At 40.8% G+C, this 23407-nt stretch overlaps 1 protein-coding gene and 1 long non-coding RNA gene across 13 annotated transcripts in view; one reads left to right on the forward strand and one right to left on the reverse strand.

Annotated features, from left to right (window-relative positions):
• The window catches only part of CACNA1A (calcium voltage-gated channel subunit alpha1 A), a 328550-nt gene that overhangs the window by 237841 nt on the left and 67302 nt on the right, over nucleotides 1-23407 (forward strand). For 10 of the 12 annotated variants that reach the window (XM_039342836.1, XM_039342879.1, XM_039342845.1 and 7 more), the window contains 7 exons: nucleotides 34-144; nucleotides 2178-2261; nucleotides 16322-16438; nucleotides 16891-16956; nucleotides 20470-20585; nucleotides 21218-21368; nucleotides 22467-22594. In XM_039342836.1, the coding sequence (XP_039198770.1) occupies nucleotides 34-144; nucleotides 2178-2261; nucleotides 16322-16438; nucleotides 16891-16956; nucleotides 20470-20585; nucleotides 21218-21368; nucleotides 22467-22594 (773 nt within the window). The remainder of the gene's footprint in view (nucleotides 1-33; nucleotides 145-2177; nucleotides 2262-16321; nucleotides 16439-16890; nucleotides 16957-20469; nucleotides 20586-21217; nucleotides 21369-22466; nucleotides 22595-23407) is intronic. The other 2 variants (XM_039342895.1, XM_039342904.1) reach the window with 2 other exon arrangements.
• Nucleotides 4771-23407, reverse strand: part of LOC120307797 — an 85753-nt gene continuing 67116 nt past the window's right edge. The window contains exons 4-6 of the long non-coding RNA XR_005556658.1: nucleotides 13851-13969; nucleotides 11654-11746; nucleotides 4771-4848 (exon numbers count right to left, since the gene is read on the reverse strand). This is a non-coding gene — a long non-coding RNA (uncharacterized LOC120307797). The remainder of the gene's footprint in view (nucleotides 4849-11653; nucleotides 11747-13850; nucleotides 13970-23407) is intronic.

Genomic DNA, 23407 nt, shown 5'->3' on the forward strand with positions numbered 1-23407 from the left:
CTTTCTTTCTCCCTCATACCCCCTTTTCGATAGTTCTACAATGCAACAAATCTTTACGATAATTTACTAAGGATGTTCAACATTGTCTTCACTGCCCTGTTCTCCTTGGAATGTATTCTGAAAATCATTGCCTTTGGAGTGCTGGTAAGTATCGCTCTTGCTAGAATTTACAAATACTACTGCAAAATATAAGAAGCATTCTCCTACTATAAGGAACAGGGAAAAATACATTACACATTATTTTTAAGTAACTATTTAAAAGCATATATCCCACTATAGGTTCTCAGGATTCTCAGGCATTGTCTTCTATATCAGTGGTTCTCAACCTTTTCATACAGCAACCCCGGTCATAAGGACGCGACCCATGCGCGGCGTGCATGCGCGGTGGCGCCCCCATGCGCGGCGTGCATGCGCGGCGGTGCCCCCATGCGTGGTGCGCTTGCGCGGCAGCGCCCCGGGGGAGAAAATGGCGGATCACGTTGTTTGGCGACCCCCGTAAAATGGTCGTTCGACCCCAAATGGGGTCGCGACCCAAAGGTTGAGAACCGCTGTTCTATATAATGCTACAAGAACGTCAGGAATTGGCCACTGAAGGTCATTGGAATAATCTGTAATTTACTAGGAGTATAGAAAAACAGACTAGTGACTGGCTTTCCTTGCTGTAGAACTAATTATATACATTTCATATATCCAAGTTAATATTCTAGCTTTTAAACTTTTAATTACAAATTAATACTTTTAATTTAAAATAAAAATATATTTAAAATTATCAGCTGTAATATAAGATTTGTCAGAAGTAGCTCCATATCTCAAAGATAATTATTACTGATTTCTAGACAGCTCCTCAGAAATAATAGTCACCTGAAAACTGAAAACATTCTGTGCAAATATTAGTTGTTTGTTAGCCTATTCTTGATGAAGGAGTTGATCCTTCCACTTGAGCACAATCGAAAAAAAGTAGTACGTGTTTTCAATGTTGAGTCCATGGTAAAGATCTTGGTTCTCAATTGGAAAAATACATACCCAGACAAATCTTGAACCAAAAATTTAATTAGTGTCTGTGGGCATTTAAAAGGATAATAAAAACCACTATAAGTTTATAAGAAGGATAATTGTTACAATCAATATGTGAGAATTGCATAAGACAAATGTGACTCCACAAGACCAACCTACCTTTAAACAAACAAAAATACATGCTTTAGACTGTCAGGGCACAAAGTATTCCTTGCTGCATAAGGGTCAATGTGTGATAACTCTGAATCTTTAATCCTTCCCCACTCTTTATCTTCTTGATTGCCAACTCTTCAGGCAAGAGATGCTTCTAAATAAATAGTATCTGAAGCAATGATAATTAACAATATTACATTTTTGATGATTAGAAAATGGCTTTCCTACTGCTCACTGCTCTGTTTTATATCTCTATTGAGGTTATTCTCCCCAGTAAAAATACTTGGTTTAAGATCTTACTCATCCAAACATCTTTTCTATTTGCTTTTCTCAAGAGCTAAATTATACTTGTCAACAGCTCTGCCATTATTTAGTCAAACTTTAGAAACCTTTAGCTTTTTTTCTTTAGAGTACTGTAATTCATTAATGGAATGCTGCCCAGGTGCAATCATATTATTAAGCTCATATGTGTTGTATTTATTTTATAGATGTTCATGTGACTGTCCTACAGATAAATGTAGTGGAGTTAAGGAAAGTTGTATATAGTTGCTGGTTGCTTGCAAGACAGGCATATGTATTTTAGCTTCACTGGGTTGCCTCAGGTGCTCACCCAGTACATCTTGTAAGCAAGCATTTCCCTACTCTCATATGTTGCATTCAAATTTATGACCGATAGGTGGATATCATAGGTTTCTGAGAATGTGAACACTGGTGCTTGCACTGACCTGGGTATGTGACGAATGCCTTACTACCACAATTTCAGTAAAAAAAAAAAAAAAAAGGGATGATGTAAACAAAGAATCCTTGCTAATGAAAGTTCCTTTGTAATTTGAATAGTAAGAACTGGAGTATACTAAAAAGATAATCCAGAGCTTGTTAGGGGAGAGGGTAGCTAGAGTGGGAATTCCTCTGTTCTTGTTATTGTTGCTTCCGTCGTGACTAAATGTTGTCACTTGTTCGCTGCTGTGTGGCTGTTCCTTTTCGTCCTTTGTTTTGTTCTTTCTTTATAGAATTATTTCCGTGATGCCTGGAATATCTTTGATTTTGTCACAGTTCTGGGTAGCATCACAGACATCTTAGTGACAGAGTTTGGGGTAAGTTCAAAACTGGTGAGCATGACGTTATGGGGGAGGGAGGCGTTTCTGAAAGGAGTGGGAAATCAAAATTGACAGACAAGAGATTCACCATATTAAACTGAGATCATAACAGGAGAGAAATTAGAAAATCCAAATAGGAGTAATAAAGGATAATCTTGCAGGACTTATTTATTCACCTGTTAATAGTTTTCCCTCTCCCCCACAAACAAATTTAAGATGTCAACAATCAGTTTCACGTTTTTAGTTCTTCACTAAAAGGTTAATATGTAAGTAGGTCCAAATATTTTTGAACTTTAGGAGTACTAATTTTATTAAAGGCCTTTATTTTGGCAGAAAATCAGAAGAGCTCAAACGAGACAGTTTCAATGCCAATGTCCCTCTAGAAAGGTGCTTATACCAATCTTAATCTGACTCTTTAATGTGATTATTATTAATTGTTAAGTCCTTTTAGTTTCCAATTTGCCATCAACTGAAATCAAAGAGCAGATTAGGGTTAGGATTAATTTGCACTTTCCAAAAGATATATATACATATCAAGGAGCAATTAGCATTTAAGTCTGTCAGATAGGACATCCTAACAGAACAGAACCATTAGTGTAGTGCTACAAGTTAAATTTCCTAGGAATGCAAAATACTCAATAGATGAAGCTGATTAATGCAACCTTTATTAATAGGCTGTTTTTGTATTGCTTTATCAGATACATATGTCAAATGTGGCTGGGTCATTCAATTAATCCAAGGTGTAGAGTTACAGATATCCAGATCTCCCTATAACTGTTTCTTTCAAATCAGCAGTAGAAGTAAGAAGCTTTCTCATTTCCCTATTCAATCTCCAGCCCTTTCCCTGTTCACCCCATGGAAAGAAAAGGGGAAAGTATTCATAGCCTTTCTTTTCCTGAGATAGGCAGTGTTATTATTTCAATCAAGATGGAACTTCTCCCTCACAATTTCTTCCCCATGCTGTTTCACAATCAAGCAACTTCTCTTAATAGTTTTGAAGTGAAGAAAAAGAGGCTTGAAGAATCAATAACAGATCTTTTTCTGTGTGTTTACAAGAAATGGGCAAGGAGGGATATCTGATTATAAATTTTGAGATGGTACATCATTGCCTTCCCCAAATCCAGGACATATTCTACTATCATATGGGGGGATTATGTGAATTCCTACACACTGTAGGGTACCAGGCTGGAGAAAGTTGATACAGTGTAACAAAGCCCTGGACTAGTCACGGTTTTAGAATGATCAGACTGACCTTGCTTTTCAAGGATTAAAATGCATTAAAATGCAGACTTCCAACATGGGCTAGCCTAGTAATCAGCATCATATTCATATTGTCTGCAGAGAAACTAAGGAATCAGGTTATGAATACCTTTTACAAAATATAGAGCACAACGAAGATGAGGCTCAGGATTAGGAAAATACAATGACAAATTGAAAACTTTGTGCGTATGTGGTTGACGACTTCCCTTTCATCAAACTGTGTGTGTGAAAGCATACACGTACCTGAGAATTTATAGTATGGTTTGGTGGGTTTTATTTTGTTTGTTATTCTATAAATAATGAATTTGCCCAGATTAGCAGGGGTGAAGAAACAGCTACACTAATAGGAACAATAGTATTTTTAATTTTTTAAAAATGTCATCTAGATTTTGCAGTTTGATATGATTCGTTTCTTTAGCATTGAAAGGGTTATTTAAACACACTCTGCAAAAGAAGGAAGAGATTACAGATGGAAGTACTGCTTTAGTTAATCTATGAATTCAGAACACTCTAAGAAATTGCAGAAATGGTTGCTGGTCTTGAAAAGGTTATCAAAGCCAAATCAAACCCCAAAGGAATAATAAGCTTATAAAAATGTATTTCTCTAACTTTTAATAACATTTTGTAAAATGCATTTTCTCTTAGAGTTAGTACTGGAATAATATCCCAAAACTGCATTTTTCATGAGTTAACTGGACTTTCTTGTTTTTCTTTGAAGATGTTTCGCTTCTCATCTAAGAAGCTTCTCCACCTCTAAAGAAGCTTCTTGGATGAGAAGCAAAATGTTTCTCCATAGACATTTACTGGAATAATATGAAACTTTACATTAGAATGTGATTTATATACAATAATACTTCTTAGATTTAATTAAAGCACATGTTACGGTTCTGACAGATGAAATTCTTCAAAAGAACTTTGAGGCATTGTTTACCTTAAAGAATATTTTATTTGAGAAACAAAGTATCGGCACTACATAGTTAAAGCCAAAAATTGAATTCCCCTCCCCTGAGCACAAAGTAACAAAGCACAATTCCCTCCTCCAATAACAGTCATAAATCACATCCCCCAATTAGCTTGAAGCACGGGCTTTCTCTCCAGCTCTTCAGCTCACCAAATCTTTATCAATTCCAGGTGCAATAACCTTGGATTCCTATGGCTGTGTTATTATTGTTATGACTAACTGGACTCTCATCCACATTTCCCCTCCCAGCATCAACTAACTCTAAAAGCAAAAGAATAAAATGGTTGCATTCCCATCTGTTGTCAAAGCAAGAACATCTGATTTTGCAGCGTTGACATCCGGCCCTTACAAAAAAGACAAATCCTGTAATACAAACAAAAGCACAGGTTAGGGATTGCCTTTTGGTTTGTTAGGATGTTTCTTAAAGAATCTTTTAAGGAATCTATCAGCTTTCACATCACTAGATTTCACCCAGGTGGCCTCAGACAACGGATATTCCTTTCATTGCACTAAATACTGCAATTTCCCTTTAAAAATTCTTGAATCAAGAATACGCTTGAAAAAGGTTATGCTATCTTATTCTGTTTTCAAAAAGTAACATAATAAAATATTTAGTTATTTGAATGCATTTAAATTCAAATTCTCCCAATAAAGTAAATTTTAAAAACTAAAAAAAAAAGAATACACTTTACTTCATAGTGAGTCTGTCCTGCCACTACGAGAGGTCCAGATGCCTTCTTAGGGGGAGGTCTTAAGATGGAATCCTGAAAAGGTTTCAACAGGCTACAATGGAAAACAGGGTGAACATTTCCTAAGAGCCTGGGAAGTTTTAATTCCAGTGTGACCGGGTTAATGATCTTTACAATGGGGAAGGGTCCTAAGTACTTAGGTCCTAACTTCTTATTTGGTAACTCGAGCCATAAATATTTAGTCGACAGATAACCCTTTTCCCCAACTTGAAATGTCCTTTGAGGAGCCCTTTTCCTATTTGCCTGTTTTTTGTATGTCTTGGAAGCCTTTTTCAAAGCAGTTTTCGTGGTTTTCCAGACCTCCTCCCACCCCCTCACCCCTTGATCAAGAGTCTGGGAAGTGGAGGGTCCTTGGGATATTTGGGTATTGGGCTGAATTCCTTTCCTGTGGCCACTTTAAATGGCATGAAGCCAGTGTTGCTGTAAATAGTGTTATTGTAAGCCATTTGTTGATAATCCACATAGCATCGGAGATATTGCTCCACCACTGAGTTGCAGATTCAGCCGCCCCATTGGTAGATGGGTGAAAGGCCGATGATAGTCCTTGAGATGAGCCAATTAGTTTGAGAAAACTCCTCCAAAACATAGCTGCACCCCCCCATCAGAGATTATTCCTTTTAGGTGCACCATGTAGTCTGTAGATGTGTTTCAGGAACATCTTGGTTAGTCACTGGGCATATGGGAGTCCTTTGCAGGCAATAAAGTGAGCCTGCTTTGAAAACAGATCTATCGCAGTCCAGATGACTGTATTTCCCCTACTTTCAGGTAGATCTACTATAAAATCCATAGCAATTTCTTCCCATGGTTGGGAAGGGTCCGCCACCGGTTGCGCCACCAGGGGGTTTCCCAGAATTTTTTTCATGGTGGCACATGCAGCACAACTCTGGACATAGTTTTTCATGTCCCGTTTCAATCCCAGCCACCAAAATTGCTGGCGGATGAGGTGTAGAGTTTTCAAATATCCAAAGTGCCCAGCCTGTTTTACATCATGGCTGTGCCGGAGAGTGTTAAGGCGGAGGGTCTCTGGTAAGTATAGCTTTCCCCCCTTGTAAGGTAAACCATCCCTGCATATTAGGGAGGTTTGACTGTCCTTGAACCATTGGTCGGTGAAGAGTTCTCGCTTTACTTTCTTGGCCCCAGGGTCATCAGGGTTTGGGGCTCTTAAAGGTGGGACTCTATGCAGCGTGAGTTGAGAGGCAGTTTGTGGATTGGAGAGAATTGCCTCATTAACCTCTTCATACTGGCTTTTGTATTGGGGCAATCTAGATAAAACATCAGCTAAGAAGTTCTTTCCTCCTAATATGTACCTTAGGGTGAAATTAAAATGGTTAGTACTGCGCCCATCGTACTTGTTTCAGGGACAATTTGCAGGGAGTTTTCAGTGCCTCTAGGTTTTTGTGATCAGTCCATACCTCGAAAGGCACTTTGCTCCCTTTTAGATAGTGTCTCCAGTTTAGTAGAGCCCAGCAGATCACAAAGGACTCCTTTTCCCATACAGCCCACTTCCTCTCGCACTCAGTGAATTTTTTCAAGGCGCAGGGTTGTAGGGTCCCACTTTGGTTCTTTTGCAGTAGCACAGCTCCGATGGCCACGTTGCTGGCATCGGCTTGAATTACAAAGGGCTTCCCTGGACAGGGATGCTTTAAGACCGATTTGACTGCAAATAGTCTTTTTAAGCTCTCAAAAGTGGTCTGGCAACTCATAGTCCATGCTAGTGGTTGGCTCAGATGCGGCTTTCCTCCCTCTTTACCTGTTTTTAGTAATTCCGTAAGAGGTAGGGCAATTTCGGCAAAGGAGAGGATGAATTGACGGTAGAGGTTGGTGAATCCTAGGAAGCTCTGGAGCTCTTTGCGAGACTTTGAGGGCTGCCACTCAATCACGGCTTTCACTTCAGTCAGATCCATTTCAATGCCCTCGCTAGAAATTCTGTAGCCAAGATAATCTAGTTGGGTCTGGTGAAACTCACACTTTAATAGTTTGAAATAAAGTTTGGCCTTCAACAGCTTCTTTAACACTTCTCTCACTAGTTTTATGTGGTCAGTCATATTTGTGGTGTATATCAGGATGACATCAAGATACACCACAACTCCATTGTATAAATGATCATGTAGGACCTGATTAATCAGTTGCATGAAGATAGCTGGAGCCCCCTGTAGTCCAAATGGCACGACTTTGAATTGATAGCTACTCATGGGACAGTTAAAAGCAGTCTTCCATTCATCCCCCTTCTTTATCCTCACCCGGTAATATGCCTCTCTCAGGTCCAACTTAGTGAAGAAACTCCCCTTTGCCAGGTGGGTTAGTAAGTCCTTCAGGAGGAGGAGGGGGTATTTATTTTCCACACTCACCACATTCAGACCTTTATAACCCACACAGAAATGAAGTGACCAATTTTTTTTCTTTAAATAACACTGGGGCTCCCAATGCAGACTTGGCCCGTTCGATAAATCCCCTTGCTAGGTTTTTGTCCACATATTGCTACATCTCCTCCATCTCAAGAGGGGACATAGCTTACATTCTTGATCGTGGGAGTTTGGCTCCTGGTAAAAGTTTGATAGAGCAATCATTGGGTCGGTGGGGAGGCAGGGTGTCGCATTCTTTCTCACTAAATGCCTCCGCTAGGTCCCAGTATTCACTGGGGATGAGTGGCTCACCTAGTTGAGACAGGCAGCCATGTGTCCTAGCTCATTGGGTAGGCTAGGTTCTCCTGTAACATCCATCAAGTTAAGAGGGGGCTTGGGTCATTCCCTTCTCCCACCAGATAAACGGCTTCCATTTGTCCAATCAGGCCAGTCCTAGGATCACAGCCTCAGTCATTTTCAGAGCCACCATGAAATGAATGAACTCCCAGTGCTCACCTATTTCTGAGCATAGGGGTTCAATCAATTGCATGACTAAAGTTCCTCCCATTAGGGAGCCATCGGCTTGCTCAAACCTCACGGATTTGGAGAGCAGCCTTGCTCATATGCTCATTTTCAGGGCAAGTAACAAGCTAATAATGCACCAGGAGAATCCAGAGTTGACTAGTACTTTTCAATCTACCTGTGCCCCTGTTTTAGGGATTATGAGTTTGGCAGATAGTGAGAAAGGTAGGAGGTGTCAACTCACCATTGGGTCATTCTCTCCTTCATCATAACTGTCGTAGGAGGGTAGAGCAGTGGCAGTCCGGCTTGGGTCTCGGCACCCTCCTGCATGGGAGACGTGACTTGGGCAACGGGTTCCTGCGTGATCCAGTTGGGTTTCTCTTTTGTCGGCAGCTGGGCTGGTTTTTTTCTTGCTGGTGGTCCTGGTCTATTCTGCTGCTGAGGGTAAGGGACTGGGAAATTCGCTGCTCAATGTCCCTGTTGTCCACATCTGAAACACTTAATCGGTGGGCCCACAGGTGGCCTGGGATTTTCAATAGCTGCAGCGGTTGGAAGCTTTTGGGGGGTGGCTGTCATTTGGGTTGATTTGGCCTCAACTCAGCTTCTTGTGGGAGTGGCTTCTTATAGCGAGTGAGTTGAACATCTAGTCTTACTGCTGCCTGGTACCATTCTTGCAGCTGATCAGGGACTGCTCAATAGATACAGGCCTGGGAGATGTGGTCGTCTGGTCCCTCCTTGAACTGATGGACTAGGGATTGCTCGAACGACCTCTCTATTCAGATGGCTATCTTGTGAAACTCTCGTACGTATTCTAGTGCAGGCTTGCCAGCTTGTTGTATTTTGTGGACTTGTTCCTCCGCTTTGAGGGCAATGGATGGGTCCTTGAACCTTGCTCTCAGTCCTAAGAGGAATAGATGGGGGTCCTCCAACTCAGGTGCTTGCTCATTATATAAATTGTTCAGCCATTCGGATGCTTCCCCTTCCAAGCTGGATGCAACCATGTCTACCATAGCGGTTGGATTCGGATAGAAATAGGCACAGCGGTTCAAGTGAGAGTGCACTTGGTTGAGGAAAATGATCAGGTTCTCTGGGTCCCCATCAAAGGTTGCTCTAAGAGGTGGCGCCATCAGTGGTTGCTGGCCTCCTCACTGTGGATGTTGCACCCGACAGTTGTTGCCCCCCCCCATGGCACCTGCTGCATTCCTAGTTGCTGTAAGCCTCCCAGCGGTTGTTGCACACCCAGGGGCTGTTGCCACCCCCACGGCTGTTGCTGCATTGCTGGCAGATGTGGCGTCCTCAGTTGCTGTACAACCCCAACTGGTACCCCCATTGCTGCAGGACTCCCAGTGGTTGATGCATGGGGAGGGGCTGCTGCCATCCCCACTGCTGCTGGCCTGCGGAGGGTTGCAGTATCCCTAGTGGCTGTATGCCCTCTGTGGCTCTGGGGGTGGTTGTTGCTGGATCCCCATCAGTTGTGGGCCTCTCAGCGGTTGCTGCATGTTCGGAGGCAGCGCCCAGCTCCACTGCTGCTGCTATATTCCCAGCGGTTGCTGACCCCCTGGTGGCTGCATCACCCCCAGTTGTTGCAAGGCCCCCATCTGCTACTGCACAAACAGAGGCTGCAACCACCCCCGGATTGGCTGCTGCACCACCAGCGATTGCTGGCCTCCCTCCTGTGGAGGCTGCGACATCCCCCATTGCTGTATGGGACCCAGGCTGGGTGGCCAGTAAGCACATCGATCTGAGGTTTGGCTGTCCTGGTGACAGCTCAGTCTCTTATCTCGTCAGCAGCAATCTGGGCTTTTGGAGGGGCCATGACTGGAGTTGTCTCTCCCCGCAGGGCTGGAGGCCATGGTGGGTGGCTTCGAGGATGGGGAGGCTGCCTGATCTGCACAGGTGGGACTGGGGGTTCCCCTTTGCAGGAGTTGGTGGCTGCCTTGCCAATTATTGTGATCGCTCGCATATGGGGAATGGGAAGGCTGCTCTCCACTTTTCATCTCTAGCTCCTCAAATCTTTCCACCAACTTCTCCACTGATTGGCTACGGGCTGCGGACAGCTACTTCCACTCACCCAAGTCTTCAGGGTTAGTTGATTTTGTGGCTCTCCACCAGTCTGGGGAACGCAACATGCGGAAATCCCCTCTTTGGAGCTCAACCTCGTCCGCCTTCGAAGCACTTGATTGTGGCAAGGCTGTCTCGAGGTGTCTGGAGTCTCTACTGGATAAGGCCCATTCCAACAACCAGATCAGCTGTCCTTGCGGCTTGGGCCTTGCCCCCAACTGAGAGGCCTGAAAAAGTTCCTTCTCCACCAGCGCGCTAGCTTGCGCTCCCCCCTCTGGGGTAACAGCCGCCGGCGGGGTGCTGGTTTCAGGCGCTCTTTCTTTCTCCGTGTTGAAATCTTCCCCAAATCTTGTCGGCCTATCCCTCAATTCTACGGATAGCGACTGGGGCTTGGGACCCCAAGAAAGTTAGATAAAAATTGTAGTTTTTGCCTTGGTGTCATGGTTCCGACAGATGAAACTCTTCAAAAGAACTTTGAGGCATTGTTTACCTTAAAGAATCTTTTATTCGAAAAACAAAGTATCAGCACTACATAAAGCCAATAACTGAATTCCCCTCCCCTGAGCACAAAGTAACAAAGCACAATTCCCTCCTCCAATAACAGTCATGAATCATATTCCCCAATTAGCTTGAAGTGCGGGCTTTCTCCCCAGCTCTTTATCAACTCTGGGCGTAATAACTTGGATTCCCATGGCTGAGTTATTATTGTTATGACTAACTGGACTCTCATCCACATTCCCCCTCCCAGCATCAACTAACTCTAAAAGCAAGAGAGTAAAATGGCTGCATTTCCATCTGTTGTCAAAGCAAGAACATCCAATGTTAGCAGCGTTGACAGCATAATTATCTTATATTGAAAGCTAATGAAAAAGTTAACATCGATTGTCTTCAGATTTTGATGACACTTTGACCTTTCTAGAAATTTAGCTGATTTTTACAAAGTAAAATTCAAACAAATTTCCTTTATTACAGCGCACACTACTCAGCCTAAAGTCATAATAGTGAATGTAACTATACTGGAAAATAATATTTATTTATTGTTCATTTCTGGTCAAAAGGGCTTTCAAAGCAGCATATTTTAAAGTATCAAAATTAAATATTAAAAAATACTGAGGTTGATAAATACTAATATTTTATATAATATAATTTTATATAATACTAAACAACAAATTAGAGCCCAATGATTTCCTAACAAAAGAAATTCCAAAGCATGTTCACCTCTGTTAAGGTGTATCTTGTATTGCCACCAATTGAAATGACAATAGTATATTTAGAAACTGATATTTTCACCAAATAGGCAGGCTCATATATTTTCTTGGTTTAAAGCCGGCCAAGGCATTTCTTCTGACTGAGCTGGAATATGGAATGCTATCCAAACCAATAGGTCAGGATGCATATTAATCACAGCTGGTTATTTTGTTACATGGACTTGAAAGTTCTGCAGGTATATCTCCTACATTTAAGGAAAATATCCTAGTAAATTAATTTGCTTACAATCTGATAGTTGTTCATGAAATCTCAAGTTAGGTGTCTGGGGGAACCTTCTCATGTTGCCAGGCCCCTGATTTGTGATCAGAAACAGAGATTCTGAAGAGAATAAAGAGCAATAAAAGGACAGTTTGTACCAAAGTTCTGAATAACAATCTAGCTGCGATATTTTGTGTTGGACACAGTTTCCAAAATATTTTCAAAAGCAGCTTATAAAATACAAATTTTAATAAGCTATATTAAACAATGAAACAAATATTCCAAATTGAATATTAGTAATATGTGTGGAAAGCATCAAAATCCTCTACTGCCTCTCAACCATGCAGGAGGAAAACTGGTTGTAGAAGCATTGACCCTCATTGTAACAATCCCTGACTTAAAATTGGCAGATACTAAATGTGGAATGATTAGTTTAGAATCTATTGCATACTAGGATACAGAACCTGTGGATATAAAAGTACATTTTCTTTCTATGCTCTTGGCAGCTTTAATCTGGCATTTTCTCCCACCATACCCATAGCTTCAAGGTAAGGTGACCAACCTTTTTACAATGAAAAGGAGGACACAAATAAATTGAAGAAAAAAATATCGTAAATAAAAGAAACATTTTATTCCTTGCAACAATAATACAGACAACTTGCATGTGCAAAGTTTGCCGACTGGGTGTTTTGGCACACTCAGCAGCAATTCCTATTGGCTTTCAAAAGCCAATAGTGGGAGTACCACAGCACATGCAAAAATTGAAAAAAAAAACCATCAAAAAATGGTGCCGGAACGCCATTCTAAGCGTTCTATGAGGGGAAAAAAAGCTCTCCAGATTAGTTTTCAACTATCAAAAAGGAGGACATGTAGGAGGACACTTTTTGAGGGAGGACAGAACTTACAAAAGGAGGACTGCCCTCCCTAAAGGAGGACGGTTGGTCACCTTATTAAAGGACACCTTGTCTTGCATTTTTCAAAGTCGGCTTAGATTCCAGCTGACAGTATAACTATCAAATATAGCTAGCTATCATCCACATACTGGTGACAAACCAAGCCAAGTATCTGAGCCATGCCTAAGCCATTACATAAAGGCTATTGAGTAAAACATTATGATATAGACTACTGGCCATATGGTTAAAGAGAGAGTAGTTTATAGTACCATCATATAAAGCCTGTGTACTGTATGTCTGGAACTAAAGAGTATTGCCAAATCTTGTCCCAGTCAGCTAACTCAGAGGTGTACTGTGTTCTGTCTTTCTGATCTTTTGAAAGAACTCCCAGAAATGTTTCCCCTCTGGTTTGTACCATGGTCATCCACAAGGACAATGATTTTTATTTATCCTAGCTGATCAAAACAAGTAAGACATTTTGGTAGAACTGTGGTGATTGGGTAATTTGAGCCACCTAACTGTTAGCTCAGCTTAGGTTCCAAAGGAAATGCTGCAAAATTAATTTTTGCAACATTTCCTTTAAAGCTTTGATAAATTATTACCTAATTCTATCTCCTGAGAAGTGACCAGGCAATTTGCTAAGGAGCTGGGATGGCTTCCCACTATCTTTTATCATCCAGAGGTTCTCAGAGGGGAGACTTTGCCATTGTCAGCGCACTGATCAATTGGGGGGATATTCTTGTTGCCTTTATTTCCTTTCAAATTTGTGCAGCTGTATTATCATATAGGTCATCTTTGCTTTTCCAGACATCAAACAGCATTTCCTCCGGTTGGTGACAGGAAGATCCCTAATATATATGTATTCCTTCTGTGTACATGTGCTTGCTTTTTAGAATTGCCTTTCACACTTAGGATGAAGTAGATAGTGACCAATTAAAAACTTACACTATGATAAAAGTATTAAAAATGCCTATCCTTACGAATAAGTATTTAGATAAATCAAATTTGGAGAGTGGGTTGTTCTTCTCTGGAAAAGATAGGAATGTTAACAAGTCTGCTTTATGCCAAAACAAAGTCTAAGTACAAATTCCTTGTTTATTTGTTTATCAGATTTATTTGCTGCTCCAATCAAATCCTCTGGATGGCTTTAAATATTGTTTTTAGATGATGTGTTAACTCTAATATCTGAGAAAAATAATAGTAGTCATGAAGCCCATGAACAAAGATGCCTTAATGCAGTATTTAGAAGTAAAATCATCAGTTTGTGTCCTGCTGAGACCTTCTGGACTGGAGTGAAGCAGTTTATAAATCTAATATAAACCCCTACATACCTTGCAGGGCTTAGTAATTGCAATTTGAAATATTCTTGCTGCACTTAATGTATCAAAGTCCAAGAAATGCAAACTCCACAATTCCAGAATCAGATGAAGTGTCGTTTAAGCTTCAGAATCTATTTTAGGGGAGAAGATAGAATATGAGCTTCCAGGTAGATTTCACTAAAAGAAGCAGATATTCTGAGGAATTCAAGAAAGTTTGCTTAAGTGCCCAGCCAATTTATTTTAAACTAAAAATTGATTGAATTAATTTTCTAGTGAACACTCTTGTAATTTAATGGAAGTGTAACTAAAATTATTATAATTATTCCTTTAGTGAAAAAATAATTTAAGATACTAATATTCAGATGTGGTTTACGATTTGGTTTGTCTGTTGTTGTCTGCATGTCGGTTGCTTTCTAAAAATATTTTTTTAAATTATAGCTCATGGCCCCACTCTTCTCATGTCTCCACCCAATAATGAGAAAGTCTTAAGTCATGAGCTCTGTTGTTTTAAATGCAGTACTTGCCCCTTAAGCTGACATTATCCTACCATAGCTTCAATGTGTATAAAATCAGATTTTGGCAGTATTAACTTGGAGATTAGGAAAAATGTGTGTATGTTTGTGTGAGAGAGTAAAACTAGCCGTGGGAGTGTTAGAAGGAATGAGTGTGCCGTCCATTGTACTGTTCTTATTAAATAGTAACTATAGCTGTCATATAACCTGGAAACTCTTAAGGTTCATGAGCAGAGTGAACTTCACTTTTCCTCAATAAACATGCATGTCACTTACTCTGCCTGTCTCTCATTCCCTTTGCATAAAGGCCAATTTATGCTGGTCTGGCAGTTTTAATATTTCAGTGTGACTCCCTTTATATATTGTCATACAGCCACTATTCTTACATCTTGCATAACTGCAAAAATCCTATTACTAATGAGTTGATGGTAGAACTTATTGCTTCTTGAAAATTACACAGAGACACAATATGTAGCAAGTAGATTCTTGAGAAATAGTAAAGCTTACCTACATAGAGATTTTCAGCTGAAATACTAGATGTCTTATAATGTCTACCGTGTAACTTGCATGGCAACTCTTTTATCTTTGTTTGAAGTCAAAATCAGATATATATTGAACATCCGCATCACTTCTTGGCATATGTAGTGTCTGAGTGTTGTTTTTTTTGTGTACAGTTTTATTAAAAGTTTGTTTGTGTAATAATGGGCTTTGAAACACCTGTTATAAAGCTACGTTTAGTCTTGTGATGTATATTTCATAGAAACACAGAGGTTCATACAACAATATCACATCCTGAAGCGACATCATAGAAGTCTTTTGATTTACTAGAATCAGCAGGGTTGTCAACCATGATCATAATCACTGAAACTACATTATATAATATTTCTTTGTATCTAATGCAGCATAACTAGTTCCCGTATAATTAATTTGTGAGCCATCAAGGGTCCATGGTACAGCAACTAAAGATGTGATTCAAATATACTTAACCATCTCTAGTGGATCTAAAACATAGGTCCTTGAACTTAACCTTCATATTCTTTGAATATTTACAACTCTCAATGGCTCTGTGTCAAGTAAAACAGGTAAAAATGCATCCTGGTAAATCCAAAACTGCATATTCTTTTTTCTACTTGGCCAGAAGCAAACAAAAAACAAAAAACATTTAGCTGCAGATTACTTGCTAGTACCTACTTCTTCATTGGCTAACAGAGACATTTTACATCCAGAGCATTATATATTTAATTGCAGTTTTCCAGTCATCCCTTTCTTTCTCTTTTTCTCTCTCTTTCTCAGGACATTTGTCTTGCTTTTGTTTTTTTCCAGCTTTATATATTCTAAACACGTGTAACTTGAAGCCACATAGTAAAATTCTACCTACTTGTGTGTGTGTGTATATATATATGTGTGTGTGTGTGTATGTGTGTGTGTATGTATGTATATATCAATAAAAATACAACTCCTGGGTACATCCATATCACAAAATAAATCAATTACGATCACCAGGAAAATCTAAATAGGAGAAATTTTAATAAAAACCAAGCTTTCATCGGAAACTTCCGACATCGTCAGGGTTAAAGCCAGTCAATGGGTATGGCTAATTTAACAAGATGCATACTTATATTGATGAGTTATCACTGATTTTCCAGTTAGATTATTTGGGGGTTGGAGGTTTTTTCTATTCCTTTCCTTTATATTTCACTTCAGTCCACGCACCTTTAGTTGCTAAAAAATAAAAAAAAATCTGGTAAAATAAGATTTAAAACAATAAAAGTACCCAATCAGAACCAATCATAATGTTAACAACTAACTTATGGATTACTCTCTTCCTTTCTTTGCTATTTAATTACCCTTCTTAATTTTATTAACCGGTGCAGTGTTGGTTTGAATTTGTTTTCTTAACCAGTTCCTGGATCTTAAGTTTCTGCACCCCATTCTGATCTTGCCTGTATATTTTTTCCTTCATCTCCCCAGAACAACTTCATCAACCTGAGTTTCCTTAGGCTGTTTCGAGCTGCCCGTCTCATTAAGCTGCTCCGACAGGGCTATACCATCCGCATCCTGCTCTGGACCTTTGTCCAATCGTTTAAGGTAATGATCAAAGGTACTGAATTGCTAATTGAAAGTGTTTGGGACAGAAAGTAAAAATACAAAAATGTAAAAGCTAATGACTCAGGCCTGGCATCTTTACCACTCAGCCTCTTTCATTTCTGTTCAATCTCTAGCTATTAACTGTGACTCTGAAACATGATTTTCATCATGGTGTCAGTGGAATTATATCTCATGCATATTTTTCTAAGAATTCATGTTTTTACATAAAAGCAGTCACAGCAAAACCTTTGTAGTCATAGTAGTATGCAACAGGAATTAGTAAAAAAAGAGTTATACAGTTAATTATTATTGCATTGAAAAAAAAACAGCAGTGAGTCTTCAGGAACGACTAAAGTTTGTAAGAAACAAAGTGCCATCTTCCCAGTAAAACTAGTGTGATTGTTTTAAAAAAATAAATTTAGAAAATATATGCTTTTATTTCATTCTATCAGGCCCTTCCATATGTGTGTTTGCTGATTGCAATGCTGTTTTTTATCTACGCCATTATAGGAATGCAGGTAAGCCATTATCTCATGTAGAATATTGTTATGCTTGCTGCAGGAGCACTGTGATGGCTTAGGGTTGGTAGCTCTATTGGTTTTATTTTAGGCCTTTTGAATTTGAGAGACCTCACCCAATGGGAGGCTGTGCTGCTTTGGGCAAGTTTAGAGAACCCTGAAGAATGCAGAATATAGAATAACAGATTTGGAAGGGACCTTGGAGGTTTTCTAGTCCAGGGCTTTTCAACCTTTTCATCCGTTGTACCACTTTTAGGATAAGGCAATATCCGAGTACCACCAGTCGCCTAACAAGGTGTCAAAAACTTGATAACCCAAAAAAAAAGGAAAAAAATTATAAAGTACAGGTAGTCCTCGACTTACAACAATTCACTTAGTGACTGTTCGAAGTTACAACGGCACTGAAAAAGTGACTTATGACCATTTTTCACACTTATGACTGTTGCAGCATCCCCAGGTCATGTGATTTACATTCGGATGCTTGGCAACTGATTCATACTTATGACAGTGTCCCAGGTTCACGTGATCACCTTTTGCATCTTTTTGACAAGCGAGGTCAATGGCTGGGAGGGTGTGGCGAGCTCATCACTCAGGTTGCAGGGTGCGTGGGGTGCCAGCGGAGATGGGGAGATCTGTGGGTCTCTGGTGGATGGGGTGGAACTGGCATAGGCACCTTCCTTCCCTCCCTCTCTCCCTCCCATTGTCCCTTCCTTCCTTCCTTCCTTCATTCCTTCCTTCCCTCCCTTTGTCCTTTCCTTCCTTCCCTCCCTCACATTGTCCCTTCCTTCCTTCCTTTCATGCTTCCTCCCCTCGTCCCTTCCTTCTTCCCTCCCTCCCTTCCATTGTCTCTCCCTCCCTCTCATTGTCCTTCCCTTCCTTCCTTCCTTCCTTCCTTCCTTCCTTCCCTCTTTGTCCCTTCCTTTCTTCCCTCCCTCCCTTCCATTGTCCCTTCCTTCCTTCCCTCCCTCTCATTGTCCCTTCCTTCCTTCCTTCCCTCTTTGTCCCTTCCTTCCCTCCCTCCCTCCGTGCCCAGGAAGGGACAAGAGGAGGGGGACAGGCTGCCCGTGCGGCTGGTGGCCGTGCTGGCGGTGGCCATGGCTTGAAAGGCAACTGTAAATTGCTGGACAAGAGCTGCACAGCATTAAGTGCAGAGTGGCGGGAAGATATTTGTAATGAGAGAGGGAGAAAAACAGGCATCCCCTGAAGGAGACCAGCAAATGGCCTTGCCATTTTCATACACCTGTGGATTCCTGGGGAGGGGACGCTGCGAGCGGCATGAGAGTCCACGTTACCTGCACTACACCGCCCAGACCCTAGCCTGGTATCAGCAGGTAGCGGCGCATTCTCCTCACTGCGCGGAGCCGCCAGGCAATGCAAACTAGCGACATGTGGAACCTGCCTGCACACGCAGAGGCTGAGGCGCATGTGCTCTCCTCTGCCTCAGCCTCTGCATGCCATGGCCACCAGCAGCACAGCCACCAACCACACTGGCAGCCTGTCTCCCTCCCCTTGTCCCTTCCTGGGCACAGAGGGGGGAGGGAATAAGGGACAGAGAGGGAAGGAAGGGACAATGAGAGAGAGGGAGGGAGGGAGGGAGGAAGGGAGGGAAGGAAGGGGACTCTCATGCCGCAACCCCTCCTCAGCTGCATTTCTTACCTGTTTGTCACTGCCATCCATGTGCACACCTGGCCTGTTTTTTGTCTTCTCTCGCCCCTCCTCCTCCTCCTTTTACCTTTGGTGCAGCTCCAGCTGACTCTTCCTCCTCCTCCCAAGGCTGCATCTTTCTTTTTCTTTCCCTCTCCTGCCCCAACTGTCTCCTTTTATAGCCTCTCCTGTCTCTGCCCTCTCCTCCTCCTTTCTTTTCTGGGTGTGCTGGAAGTGCTGATCCTGGGGCCTTTGCCTCGCCCCAGCAGCCCTGCAGCTCCCGAGGACTCTCTCAAGGCAAGTCCTGCACTGCGCCACTTTGGCTCATTCCCTCCCCCACTACCCTGGGCTGGGCAGGGCCACATACCACCTGCCACGTGCCAATGTACCACAGGTGGTACGTGTACCACTGGTGGAAAAGCCCTGTTCTAATCCAATCCCCTGCTCAAGCAGGAGACCCTATACTATTTCGGACGAATGGCTGTCTAATCTCTTCTTAAAAACCTCCAGTGATGGAGCGTCCACAACTTCTACTGTTTAATTATTCTGTCAGGAAATTTCTCCTTAATTATATGTTGAATCTCTCCTCAATAACTCTCCATTACTTCTTGTTCTGCCCTTATCTGCTTTGCAAAATAGTTGACCCCCATTTCTCTGTAACAGCCCCTCAAATACCAGATCTTGAGCACTTTTGAAGTGTTGGCTATTCCCCCCAGCTTGATGTTGTCTGCAAATTTCATGAGTTCCCTTTCTATCCCCTCATCTAAATCATTTATGAATATAGTGAAGAGTACTGGACCTAAGACAGAACCATGGGGTACCCCACGGTATGCTTCCCTCTGTCTAGATGTGGTTCCATTGAGGACTACATGTTGAGTGCAGTTTGGCGGCCAGTTGTAAATCCGTATGGTGGTGATGCTGCCTATCCCACATTCTTCTATCTTACCAAGAAGTAGGTAGTGGTCTACTTTGTCAAATAACTTACTATAGAAAGTATACTATGTGAAAATATACTATGTCCAAGCATTTTGCTGGTCCACTAATTTAGTCACTTTGTGAAAGAATGCAATAAGGTTTGTCTGGCGTGATCTGATTTTGAGAAATCCATAGATCTGTTTTTTGACAAACCCATAATTTTGCGATATTATTAATCAATGACATTATTGCTACAACCATCTCCTTTGCAACCTGTTAGTGCTTGCTCCATATATTCTAATACAGTCTGAAGTTGCTTAGTGTAGTATCTTTCCCATTTTAAAGCAATGTTTAAGTTGTGGTGTAAAATAGTCTGATTATACATTTAGCCTAAAAATTTTAGCCTAATATGTTTTCAGAGTTTCCTTGGACTATCTTTTTGTCACAGCTCCTGACTTAGAACTAGTTCCAACCCTTTTCTATTAGGGAGGACGGATGGGAAGGACTGAAAGAGAACCTCTGTAGTAATCATCTGCAAGAGTTTCCTACATAGGGAACATTCAGAGAATAGGGTTGTCCTCATTCTTTATACTTGAGAAATAGTTCTGTTTTTATCCTTTGACTCAGTGAACGCGCCCTAAGAAACATCTGGAGTTCAGACAGGTAGATATTCCTCCACTATTGCTTTTAGTCAATGGTAAAAGAAGCCATTCTGGCTCTATTGCAGCTGGCACAGACCCTTAAAGTGTTTCCCTTGGAACAATTACTTGGTTGTTCAATTGCCATAGCAGCTCATTGCAAACTCTTGCTGAAGGAGCATGCCAAGCTTTTATCAGCCATTATTTTTCCATAAGACAATGGTGCCTACTTTTCCCAAAATGTTCAGGTTTTTTTTCCTCAGTTGCATTTGAGAATTGCAAGTTTTTTAATCTGTGTATATCTTTGTTTCTTCAGGTTTTTGGCAATATTAGCATTAAACATGATGAGGATATTCCTGAGGATGACTTGCCTGCCATCACCGAGCACAATAATTTTCGCACTTTCTTTCAAGCTTTGATGCTTCTTTTTAGGTGAGGCTCAGCCATTATACTTCACTAGGGAAGCCATGTTAAAGTGCTGTGATACCAAGAGCCCTTATGCCAGAGGTAGGCAACCTTGGCTCTTTTATGACTCATGGACTTCAACTCCCAGAATTCCTGAACCAGCATGGCTGGCTCAGGAATTCTGGGAGTTGAAGTCCATGAGTCATAAAAGAGCCAAAGTTGCCTACCCCTGCCTTATGCTTACCAAGCCTTCATCTAATGCAAAAATTAGTTTCTTCTGCTAGATAAAGCTGTAGCCATTTCTTCAATTAAATTAGTTGTACACTGTATTGGTAGCTCAATAGACAATGTAATGGAAATGATTTCTTAGTTCTACAAAAAGTGTCTGACTCAGTTCTGTGTAAGAAAAAAATATTTTATTACCACGATTCATACATCATAGTCAATAAGTTATTTTTCTAATTAACATTGTTTATATTATATAAATCTAACATAGTTTATATTTATATTCTAGCAATGATTTAATACTGTCTGAGCCCACAAGTTTCTGACTTCGGATTACTAGTTTCACACTTGTCCTCAGATGGTGATATGACTGCTCCCTCTATGCTGAGTTTCCAATGCTCACTATCTGTTCTTATTTGATCTCCCTTTCCCAGAAGTGCCACAGGTGAGGCTTGGCATGAGATCATGCTCTCTTGTCTAAGTGGAAAACTCTGTGATGAAAAAGCAGATCTCAAAGGATATCAGTGTGGCAATGAGTTTGCATACTTCTATTTTGTTTCCTTCATTTTCCTGTGTTCTTTCCTGGTGAGTAAAGGATACACAATGGGTGGATGCAGCATGTATTTGGGGGTATATGAGACCATAAATATTGCTAGTTAAAATGTCAGTAGACTATCCTTCTAAGAGAGCATTTCAATATGATTTGACAGTTTGTAGGCCTGCTGACAATATGTTTCATAATAGTTTTTAAAAATCACATTTCAAATTATCAATATACAATTAAAAGACATAACTAAGTGTTTAAGATAATGGTCACATTTTCATTTTTTTTTTTTCATTTCTGATGTCTATCATTTAATCACTTCCTCTGCTTTGTGAACGCAAAGAGCAACTAATGGGTTATATTATGTGCCTGAATAGGAGGTGTTATTTTTAGTGACACTTTCCCAGCCGCCATTACCTTCACTGGTTAAGGATTAATAATAGTGCAAAAATCTGGAAGGCATCAAATTGTACAACACCGGCCACATCAATAATCTTTTGAACTGCCTACTTGCATCTGAAGCAATAACTCTGTTTCTAAAACATTTACATAATTGAGACAAGCATCCAGAGAATTTTTACACCCCAGGCAACTGCCTAGTTTCTCTTTATGGTTGTTAAGCCCAATTTAAAAGATGTCCTTGGTATTAGTTGCTTCTGTTTCCTTATTTTATTCCAGGAACAAATAGGCAAGGCTTTGTGAACATCTGGAGCAATATAATCTAACCCAATATCTTTGTACAAATTAAGAACTTATTTTTGGTGATACATTTCAGTGGGAAGTGATTCTGTACCAGATTCCAGAGAGCTCATTCTATTTGCTCTACTTATGATTGCCCTAAAATTCTGCCAGCAATCCATATTCACCAAACAAACTCAGTCCTTATTGAATTGTTTTTCTTGCGTTTATGTATGCATTTATGTAAATCTGTTTATATCCATCTATCTAAAAATGAATATCCTTGTGTGTAAGAAAGAGTGTAAAACTTATTGTTTAGTACTGTTATCTCTTCTCATTAGCTGCTTGAGCGGGATTTTAGGTTCTTGCCAGGCCTCAGTCTGAAGCAAGAAATAAATCCATCCTTTTTTCTGGAATTTCTGGTTATTTTATATTTCTTCACTATAATTTTGATGTTGCAGATGTTGAACCTTTTCGTGGCTGTCATCATGGATAATTTTGAATATCTGACCCGTGACTCCTCTATTTTGGGGCCCCACCACCTGGATGAGTATGTTCGTGTGTGGGCTGAGTATGACCCTGCGGCCTGGTAAGGACACATCTATCTTACCACTTCCAGTGTGAAACCCAGACCCATTGTCCATCTGAAGCAAGTGTTTAAGGAAGTGGGTTTGATTGATTCATGATTCGGGATAAACTTCTTAATAAGGAGAACCAAAGCAGGGGGAGGGAGACATTCAATAGGAACAGAGAGGCAGGAAGCCAATATCTCTCTGTTATGATTTCAATTCCAGTAGAAAAGTGAGAGCTACAATTAGAAATAGTAAAGAAATGAAAGTCAGTCCAGTTAAGATTATTTTATTACCTTTATGCAGGAGAGGCTTTTGACTGAGGCAGACCAACTAGAGCAGGGTTTCCCAAACTTGACAATTTTAAGGCATGTGGACTTCAACTCCCAGAATTCCACAGCCAGCGTTGCTGGCTGTGGAATTCTGGGAGTTGAAGTCCTCATGCCTTAAAATTGTCAAGTTTGGGAAACACTGAACTAGAGCAAGCAGGTGAACAGAAGACTAGAATTCTGTTCACAAGGAAGGATAGGATTTTATCTTGGCTTGTTTTAGCAGAGTTGAACTATGGTAGGTCTTGATAGGTACAGCATTAACTACTGTGTTGTGAGAGAAAGATATTAACTGAGACAGAAGTGGAGCTACTGCCTCTGTTTGCATGCGCTCCATTGTGAGTCACGCATTCTAGCAGAGCTCCAATCACCATGAGCTGTGGCCCTGCCCTTCTGCCATTCCCATTTCCATTCCTGTTGACTAATTTCTCTGGGTCTTACTATAAATAACTCACTGAAAGAAACAGATGTGGGAGTTAATCACTGTTTAACATTTCCTTTTTT

Source organism: Crotalus tigris, unplaced genomic scaffold, assembly GCF_016545835.1.
Source record: "Crotalus tigris isolate CLP2741 ecotype Arizona unplaced genomic scaffold, ASM1654583v1 scf7180000017551.9496454, whole genome shotgun sequence".
NCBI lineage: Eukaryota > Metazoa > Chordata > Lepidosauria > Squamata > Viperidae > Crotalus > Crotalus tigris.